The 10,431-nt window shown below is 46.9% G+C and overlaps 1 protein-coding gene across 2 annotated transcripts in view; it reads left to right on the top strand.

Annotated features, from left to right (window-relative positions):
* The first annotated feature begins 3,208 nt into the window (after positions 1 to 3,208).
* TBC1D8 (TBC1 domain family member 8) overlaps positions 3,209 to 10,431 on the top strand; it is a 134,121-nt gene continuing 126,898 nt past the window's right edge. The window contains exon 1 of one of the 2 annotated variants that reach the window (XM_017547917.2): positions 3,209 to 3,496. In XM_017547917.2, the coding sequence (XP_017403406.1) occupies positions 3,370 to 3,496 (127 nt within the window). In that variant the 5' untranslated portion in view covers positions 3,209 to 3,369. The remainder of the gene's footprint in view (positions 3,497 to 10,431) is intronic. The other variant, XM_017547918.2, reaches the window with a different exon arrangement.

Genomic DNA, 10,431 nt, shown 5'->3' on the forward strand with positions numbered 1-10,431 from the left:
GGCTTGTCTGTGTCTGTCCAAATGTTCCTATCACAAGCCTATAGTCCTATTCATTCCAAATCAGTGTCCTAATCTTAGCAAACGAACTTGCTGAGGTTGAGCACTTAACCTTTGCCACAATTCTGTCATTCTTACGATTATATTTAGGATCTGAAGATGAACCTTTTCTGTCCTGTGCCTATCCTAGATAAGTGGTTCTTTGAATTTCAGCATATCTGTACCTTGAAATGAGAATTTAATACTTCATGCTTATCTTTTCCATTGTTTAAAAACTCTCCAGGGCAGTCAGAAGCATCCATTTCACTCTACAATCATTATAATTATCACTGTTGCCATAGCAATCAAGTGCAACAGCAGCAAAAGCCCCCAAAACCTTGTGGTCCAACTGCCCCTCACACTACTCTCAGCGCTAACTGGAGTAATCCTGCTGCCTCTGTATGCCACGGGTTACGAGCATCCCTTTTGTTCCCTATGCACGCATGAATCTGTGGGTAACCCAGCCAGAATCCCACAGTTGAAAAACTGTTTCCTGGGGTCACTCTGCTATCAGCCAGGGTCTTGGTCGGAAATGCAGTCCATTTCCGAAAGGTTGAAGAGACTTGCTGCTGAACAGCTGTGGGGAGAATTACAGAAGCAACTGGATTAATTTGCTAGGACGGCTGTAACAAAGTATGAGAAGCTAGGTAGCTTAAACAACAGAAATTTATTGTCTCCCAGTTCTGGGAACTAGACATCTGAGATCAAGGTTGTTGGCAGGGAAGGGTCTGTTCCAGGCCCCTCTCCCGACTTCTGGCAGTTTCTTGGCTTGTAGCAGTACAACTCCAGTCTTCTCGTGGTGTTCTCCCTGTGGATTTGTCTTTCCAAATTTCCTCTTTTTATAAGGACATCAGTAATTACGGATTAGAGGCCACCCTAATAACCTGATCTTAACTAATTACACCTGTAATCATCGTTTTTCCAAATAGGGTCACATTCTGAGATGCTGGGGGTTAGGATCTCAACATATGAATTTGGGGAGACACAAGTCAACCTGTAACACCATCAAAGGTGATGGGCATGTGGAGATGAGCGACAGCGGGAAGTGGTTAGGGCTCTGCTGGATTTTCTCCACCTGCCCCTCCAGATCTCCTCTCAATCCTCCTTCACCTTGTTGTGTGCCTGGGAGGCTGACCACCACAGATTGCAGCCTGAGCTCCCTTGCCTCCTATTGGCTTCTATTTGACTTGGGTAATGGCACAAGCAGGAGCTTGGAGGTGGGGAGAGATATAATAGGAACACAGTACCTCATAGTGCCCTCCCATGGCTTCCCAACAACTTTCATATCCCTCTCCATGCTTCTGTCATATTTAATATTTGGCAGATTAGAGCTGAATAATGTTTAAAACATGGGTTAGGATGTGTGAACCGTTTCAGGAGTTTTTGTACATTTAATAATAATGGCGGATGTTCGTTGAGTACTTACTTTGTTTTCTAAGTACTTAACTACAGTATGCTCTTGATAGTTCCTACAAAGGAGGCACTATGATTATCCTAATTTTATAGTTGAATAAACCAAGGCTTGTTTGTATCTTGCCCAAGGTCAAGACCACACAGCTTACTAGCAGCAGTTGCAGGATTGGATTGGGGCTATCAGCCACCAGAGGCTGCTCTAAACCACAAGGTCATCTGTGCTGATCCATTTACCAGACATGACCTCCCCTGCTTAACCTCCTGTCAAACCCATATTCATTTTCAAGTTCTGGACTAGCAACAGCTGTTCTGTTCCTTCCCCCAAGAACTGACCACTGGTCTGCGCATTGCTCTCTGCTCACTGCCCCCTTCGTGGGCTCCTGTTAGGAAGCCCACTGCACTTTTCTGCCTGATTTTCCTACCTGTGAGTTCTTCAGGGCAGACAGGTCTCCTAGTTCATCTCTGGGATTCCGGGCCTGGCAGTGGGCCTGTGTAGGAGGTGCTAGTGAATGTCTCTGGAAGGAATGTTTTCTTACCGTCCCCGAATGTTCCATATGCCCTGGTGCACCCTAATGGTCCCGATTACCACTGACTTCCTTCCTCTGTTTCATTCAGAGGCTATTTGTTAGTGGCTGCCAGTCCTGGACCATGCTCTCCTGGCCTCTGGGTGGGCGTTCCTGTCCTCCACCCACAGGGTTCTTGTCTGCCAGGTCCGGTCAGGGTTTCTGAGCTGCTCCCTTCTGGGGGCGCTTCCCTTAGTTCCCAGGTGTCCAAGGGGGTCGGGGTGATGATGTGTATGTGTGTGTCGAGGGGCGGTGGGATTGACTTTACTTCCAGTTTTCAGTTCTGTCCTAGTTATCAGTCACGTTTTTGTCAGGGATTCCTTTGTCAAAACCCCAGGGATGTTTTGATGGGGTTGTTCTTTCCTTCTTTTGCTTGGTAGGGTGTTGAATGTAACTGCTTCCCTGTGGAGACCGTCGGAGGTCCCCTAGCCTGCTCCACGCCAGCCACCGTGCGTCTGCTTCCACAACATCCTTGAGGAACTACGCATTTAAAACCTGACCTCTTCACATCGCCTACTCCATATTTTCCAGCTTTTCAATTTCTCTCAGAACAAAGGTTTTATTTCTGGCCAGGGCACCAACTGCGGTGGCCCTAATATCGGTACCTCCTGGCCCCTCGAGGGACGTCCAGAGCTGAATCTGGTCTGATGCTTTATTTAGGATCCCAAAACATCGCTGACGCCTCTACAGCGCTGTCGGATCCCCGGGGAGAGCATCCAAAATGTGCACCAAGTGTTAAAAACGTTGGAAAATAATGTTTTTAATTCTTATGCTATTTTTTGGTTATTTATAATTGCTGTTGCTGCTGTTTTAAACCCAGCAAACTTAGGTTTTCTGGCGTGTATTTGGACCCCCGCCCCCGACGAGAGATGCCCTCGGTGGGGCAACCTGCAGCTGTGAGAGGAGGGCTTTTGCCCGGTCCCTCCTCCACGTCTCAGGTCGAGGTCGTGGCCCCGGGTTCTCCGGAGTTCCCCCTGGGAGCGCGGCGGGGCGGGAGGGAGAGAGCCCGGCGCAGGATTGGACTTCCTCCCTTCACTCCGGAACTGTGGGCCGGAGCTGCTGGGACGCGGAAACCCGGGAGGCGACGCGGGAGCCGCAGGGTGGGGGCTACCGGGGGCGGGGCCGGCGGCTGGGGCGGGGCCGGGGGCGGGCACGGGGCGGGGCCACGTGTGGGCTGCGCTGGGTGCGCGGGGCGAGCTGCGCCCGCTGTGCTCCGCGGGCTTCCACAGCTCTGGACGCTGGCCGGGCTGCGGTCCCCGCGCGCCCTCGCCGCCTCCTCTCAAGCGGGCTTGGCCCACAGCGGCCGGCGGTCGGGGAGATGTGAGCCGGGGCCGGCAGGCGCGACCGGACCGTCGCGATGTGGCTCAAGCCCGAGGAGGTGCTGCTGAAGAACGCGCTGAAGCTCTGGGTGACCCAGAAGAGCAGCTGCTACTTCATCCTGCAGCGGCGCCGCGGGCACGGCGAGGGGGGCGGCCGCCTCACCGGTAAGCGGCGCGCCGGGGCGAGCGCGGTGGCCGGGCCCGGGGCCTTGCTCCCCGTCGGGCCCGCGGCCCCCGGTCCCGGGCTGAGTCGCCAGTGGCGATTTCCTGGGAGACGCGGGGCCCAGACGGCCCTGCTGCGGGCTTGCTTTCCTTTTTTTCTGCGTTTCTCCCGCGGGCTCCCGTTGAGGTGGTGGCAGAGGGGCTCCCGGGCTAGTGCGTTTTCCCGGGCGAGGCAGGTGTCTTCGCCGCCTCTCCCGGTGAGCTGGAGGCCGGACTCGGTTCGGGAATCGATGGAGAAACGCCGGCAGGAGGGTGGCCGGAGGGGGCGGGGCCGCCCTGGAGCGGCGCGGCTCCTGTGCGGGGCCAGGTGACAGCGGGGTGGCCTGGCCGGCCCGGACTCGGCCATCTGGAGGCGCCCGAGGCTCCAGGTGGTGTCGCGGCTGGGGGCGCGCGGCGGTGCGCGCGGGGCGCAGCTCGGGAGGCCGCGGCGAGCGGGGACCGTCTCTGAGCCCAGAGGGGAAACCGAGGCTGGGTGAATCCCAAGCTCGTGATCTTAGTAAAAAAATTGAACAAATCAGTTTTTTCCTCTCTTTCAGTGTCTTACTGGGAATGGTAAGAAAAAAAAAAAGGCTTGTAAAGTTGATGAAAAAACAGCTTTTTTTTCCCCTAAAAGTTGTGATCCAAAGCTCTTTGAAATTGACGCCAGCTTGCAGTAGCTGGGACACCTGTTTAAACAGGTCAGTGAAGGAACAGTTAGACTTTTTCATTTGTATCTAGGGGACCTGTATGATTTTTCTTTAAAATTTTGGAATCTGAATAAAAGGGACCTTAGATCTGTGTCATTCCTGTTCTACTGAGGAGAAGACAGAGGCCAGAGAGGTCAAAGGACCTACGTTAGGTCCCCTGGTAAGTTGGCGGCTCTGTGCTCTCAGACCATCTAGGGAAGGCTCCTCTGAGGTTGAGTCTGGTAGGAGATGGTACCAACACACCTAGAAACCACAGAACCAAGTGTGAAGGGAATGGCCTTTGCTAGACTTTAGCTTCTGAGAAAGCTGGTGATTGGGTTAGGGGAGGGCAGACTTACACTGAGACCCAGTAAGTGGGTGGGAGTTGGCAGGATGCTGCATGGAGAGAGCCGTGGGCAGCTCAGGGTTCCCCATGGAAGTAGCAGAGGGTAGTTAGGATTACGGATGGGGGTGGATGGGTAGGGTGCTTTGGTAACCCGTGGTCCTGGTGAGTGGCAGGGTCAACTTGGACAATTTGGGCAGGGCGTGGGCCTGCTCCAGAAGCTGTTTTGAGCTTTGGGGGAGGGATTTGTGCAGGAGGCAGGGGCTGCAGTGGCCTTGTTGGGCCCCGGGCCGTACTGTGGTGCTTAGTGCCCAGGCTCTCAGGAAATGGAGGTGGGTGGTGTCCTGGGAGAGGCCTTGGAGGCGAAAAGGCAGAAGAGGAATTTGTCTCTCTCCCTCTCATTGAGGGCAGTGTATCTTTATTTATGGTGCATTTAACACGGTTCCTGGTCTATAAATGTTTCATTTAGTAGAGAGTGAGGACAAGGCCTTAAGATTTGTGAAGTGAGAAACATAAGGACAGTTTGTCCCTTAAACACTCATTCATTCACTTAGTTCCCTGCACATATGTGGGATGTTCTGCACTGCTCTGGAAAGAGTTCTGACAGCAGGAGGTGAGGGCCAGCTACCTTCAGCTGATTCACCATCTAATGGGTGAGATGGGTCCAGACACAGAGGGCAGTTGGCTATAGGATGCCTGGTCTGGCTGGCTTCAGGCCTGCGTCCTGTCCAGAAGGGTTTCTGACTCTGTTGTCCAGAGTCTCTCTGTGATCAGCTCAGTGAATTCCCTCCCTGTTCCATTCCAAAGTCAAGCAGGTTCCATGTTGTTATTATACCTGTGGTTTTGGCATTCCTTAGTATTTACTTTGGTTTGGACCTAGTGTGGATGTGCAGACTTGTCTTATGCTTAAAGGCAACAAGATCAACCATAAAGGGGGAAGAGTCTACAAAAAGACAGAGGACACTTGATGTATTTCTTGGAGATCCTGTTGATTGTGAAAGGATGACATCTGCAGCCAGACACTTTACCTTTGAGCATTGAGCTGGGAGGCCAGTGCTGATGAAGCAGTGCGGACCTACCACGTGTACTGTGGGGGCTGGTCTTCATGGGGCCACTTAGGATTGTTGTGAAGTCAAGACCCGTGGGACACAGGGCAGCTCTGGTGGTGGTGGTTTTGGAAAATGTGGAATTCTAATGTGGCAGATTTTTAGCAATTTAAGACTTTAAAACCTAGATTGAGTTTATTAAACTAATGGGGGCTACAGTGATACATTCTGGTGGGTTCTAGACTTTTGTTTGGAGGGAAGGAAGCAGTGGTGGCCTAAGAGGGATTGGAAGTAAAATGCAAGACAGCAGTAATAAAAAAACGGCTCTTTTCCTTTATTGTGATGCTGAATTTGTGTTAGACAGTAGGAGTTTAGACAGAGGAGGTCTGGTGGTTGAAGTAATCTGAATTGCCTAACTTCAGAAATATTATCAGCTTTTGTTTCCTTGAAGATTATAATTGGCCCTCCTGCTTACATACATGCATATACACACACTCTCTCTCTCTTCACATCTCCAGGTTTATTTTTCTCCATAGTTCCTTTTCACATTCTCATATACAATATAACTATTTATTTTCTTCATTGCTAAATCATAGGCAGGTATTTACCTATGACAGTGCCCAGTACATATGCTCAGGAAACATTTGTAGGATGGATGAATGGGTGACTATATGCATGAATGACAGATCCCACTTTTTTCTTAAAAGCTGGATGGGAGTAGAGGCCCAGTGTTTTGGACTGATTGCCTGAAAAAGGAACATCTCCTGTCTCTTCTCGGCTTCCTGTTTACCTGGCAGTCTGACTGTTATGGAAAGCTGGAGGGGTATGGGTGGGAAACACAGTTGTTTCCTCCAGTGTTTTTTTGGAGCTCTCTCTTTTGAGGGGGCAGGATCATCACAACAACTTCTCTGGTGGCCAACTTCTCTGGTGGAAGTCTGCACATCCACACTAAGTCCAAACGAAAGGCACAGATGTGGCTGCCACTGCTACCTCCTGGGCTCTGAGCACTGTTAGGGAGGCACCCATCTTTTCCTCAGGTTAGAGCATAGATGTTTCCAAACTTCTGCTTGCAGAAGTGATTTTGCTACTCTGAAAAGGAAGTAAAGTTATACAGTGTTCACTTTGATACCCTCTCCAGCCTCTTGTAACAAGTTCAGCCAGCTCTGAAGAAAACAAAGAGCAGGTGACGTTAGTGTGTGGGAGAGAGACTGTGCAAAGAACACATAACATTGCTGCCCCCTCTCCTAGGGTTTCTGAAGCACTTCAAGTGAGTGGGATAATAAGGAACTTAAATAGCTCAAGAGCAAAAAACCTAATAACTGGATTGAAAACTGGGCAAAAGACCTTAATAGAGGTTTTTCAGAAGAAGACATACAAATGGACAACAGGTACATGAAACATGCCCAGCAACACTAATCATCAGGGAAAGGCACATCAAAACCATGAGGAAATACGGCACTCCAGTTATAATGGCTATTACTTATTTATTTAGTTGATATTTTTCTTAGAATGGCCGTTATTAAAAAGACAAGGGAAAAACAAGTGGTGATGAGGATATGGAGAAAGGGAACACCTGCACACTTGGTAGGATTGTAAATTAATACAGCCATTGTAGAGAACAGTATGGAGGTTCTTCAAAAAACTAAAAATGTAACTGCTGCGTGATCCTGCAGTCCACTACTGGGTATATATTCAAAGGAAATGAAATCAGTATGTTGAAGAGATGTCTGCATTCCTGTGTTTATTGAAGCATTATTTACAATAGCCAAGATACGGAATTGTCCTAAGTGTCCAACAAGAGATAAATAAAGAAAATGTGATATATAACGTGATATATATATATACACATATGTACATACATATATGTGTGTACAACAGAATACTATTTATCTATACAAAAGAATGAAATCCTATCATTGGTAACAACATGATCTCCAACTCCTGACCTCAAGCAATCCTCCCTCCTTGGCCTTCAAAAGCACTGGGATTACAGGTGTGAGCCATTGTGCCTGGCACATCTGCAACATCATAGATGAACCTGGAGGAGGCCATCATGTTAAGTGAAATAAACCAGGCACAGAAAGACAAACACTGCATGATCCCACTTATATGTGTAACCTTAAAAAAAAAAAGTTGATATTATAAAAGCAGAGAGTAGAACAGTGGTTACCAGGCTGGGAGAAGATGGATGGGGAGAGGTTGGTCAACAGGTACAAAGTTACAGTTAGATAGGAGAAGTAAGTTCTGCCATTTTCTTGCACAGTAGGGTATCTGTGGTTAATAGCAAGGTACTGTATATCATAGAATGGCTATGAGAGGCTTTTGAATGTTCTCACCACAAGGAAATGAAAACTGCATGAGGTGATGGATATGCTAACTACCTGAATTGGATAATTACATGACATATATGAGTATTGAAACATCAAATTGTACCCCATAAGTCTATACAATTACAGTGTGACAATTAAAAAATAGTGAGTGGGATAAACATTACTCTTAAAGACCAAATATCACCCACCACCCAACTGTGCTCTCTGAAGGATTTATTTTTCAGTGTTTTATTGCGTGTATTCCTGTATAATCTTGCAATTCTTTTCCTAAATTGGCTGACAATTTAAAAATTGTAATTTGAAAAAATATTGATGTTTTCTGCTTTGCAACATGGTTACCTTAAGCCCCTGTTCCTGTCATTGCATTTGTAGTAGTGATGGGCTGGTTCCTTAAACAGTTAGGGTCAAGGGAGAGAGTATGGTATAGTGAAAAGTAGTGTAAAATACAAGCCATGGAGTCAAGGTAAATCTGTTGGTTAGGAATCTGGACTGAGAGGCCTTGAGTTAGTTTATCCAGTTTCTTTGAACCTTAGTTGTAACTCAGCCTTAAGAAAAGAACAACAATGAAACTTACTTTGGAGGGTTAGAAACTGTTTTCCAGCAGCTGAACCATTTTTCATTCCCACCAGCAATGTACAATGTTTATGATTAAAATAAGGCTTAGAATTAAAGTAAACAGTATACATCAAGAGCTTGACTGTGCTTGGCATCTAGTAGGTTTGAAAGAAGAAAAGCAAAGTACAATTTAAAAAAACTGAATGACGAAGGCTTCTGAGAATAAAGGTGTAAAGACATTTGCATTGTAGTGAAGGACATAAGAAACATTCACATATCTGTTAGTGCAGTATTTCCTATGTGTAATTAAAAGATGAAATATTTTAATAACAGCTTGGGCTAAGTATTGTTCAAGAGAAAGGCGTTTTTATGGGATTTGGGCACACGGCTACTCTGACCACATTAAAGCGTAGTAAGTAAAGGGAGCTTCACCTTGTTTCAAGTGTTGAGTGTGAGTGCTCATGCTGTGCCTTCAGTGAATCACCTACTACTGCCTTTGGAAGAGTGTCCTAAAGACTACAGTAGGCAAAACTGACAGGCTAAGGATTCACTTGGGGTTACAAGGCATGCTCAGAAGGACTCCGTCGGAGGTTGGAAACTGATGAAGCCCAGCATGGATGTTGCGTTTCTTGGCTAGTCTGTCTGAGGTTGGCTGGAGTCCTGCTCATATTGCTGAATTTGTTGGTGAATTTTGTCTCCTCCAGCAGTGAAAGTCTTTGACTCAACAGGGCAGCCTGTTGCATTGTACAGAAGTCCCAGATGTTGACTCTAGAGTCTTACATGCTTTGGTCTTTTTTCTTAAAAGCACAATAGGGAAGAAACCACACATAAAAGAAGTAGTTTGATTTTAGGAGTATAACTCTGAAAAATTAAATAAGTTAAATAACATATATCTTTAGGGGCTGATAAGCTATTAATAAAAGCCTTGAGATTTCCAAGAGTTGCATTTAATGAGTGCATAATAAGGGCAATGTATTTGTAATTAGATAATCAAACAAGGCACAGACTGTGTCACTCCAGGAAATAATATAAGGTACAAATTGTGCAGGTGGTGGGGTACGGGAGGGTGGCTTTTTCTGCCTAATTGGAACTCCTTAGGAAGAGCTGAAAATTATTGAGAGGCTGGTAGCTTGTAAAGAATTCATTTACTAGCAGTGAAAGCAGAAGGATTTTATGATCTTGATTCCACATTCTAGGTAGCATTGGATAAAGGAGGAATTTATTTAAAATGAAAGCAAATCTGTTAATTTTTTCAGCATGGGTTTTTTCCCCCTATTTTAAAAAACTTAACATCAATTGTATTAAAAAGCAGCCGTGAGCATATTTTAATTACTTCTGGGGGTTGCAGGAGCTTCCCCTGCGCTACCTCTTGGGTTGCTTCTCTTCCACCTTCTGCTGTTAAGCACAGACCCTGCAGCATGTTGGCACTTTTCTCTCCCAGGACCCTCATGGCTGTCTCCTCCCCAGCCCCCAAGCATCTGGCTAATTCTTGTGAACCTTTGGGGCTCAGCCTGAGCTCCATTTTCTGGAGATGTACCTGAGCCTTCCCCTACTCCCACCACTGTAGTCATGAAGAGGCTCCTTGAGGCTTTATCTGTTTAGGGTAAACCAGATCATGAGCCCCAGGAGGGAGGTCACAGGTCTGTTCCCCTCTCTGCTGTGTCTTTAGTGCTGATAGTTCTTGTCATCAGAGCACTCTTGATACATATTTGTTGAATATGTGGGTGTAGACATCAAGTAGTGCAATCTTGAGTAGATCAAATACAAATTTCATATAGATGTCACGTAGGAGATACCAAATTATACTTATCAAGTAAAATTGATAGATGTGAGCCTATGCATTTGAGAAGTGTTTTGTATGTTTCATCCTGGAAATGGAAATTATGTAGACTGCAGGAATAAATAATAGAGTGTTATTCTTTTTTTTTTTTTTTTTTTT

Source organism: Cebus imitator, unplaced genomic scaffold, assembly GCF_001604975.1.
Source record: "Cebus imitator isolate Cc_AM_T3 unplaced genomic scaffold, Cebus_imitator-1.0 Scaffold202, whole genome shotgun sequence".
Lineage (NCBI taxonomy): Eukaryota > Metazoa > Chordata > Mammalia > Primates > Cebidae > Cebus > Cebus imitator.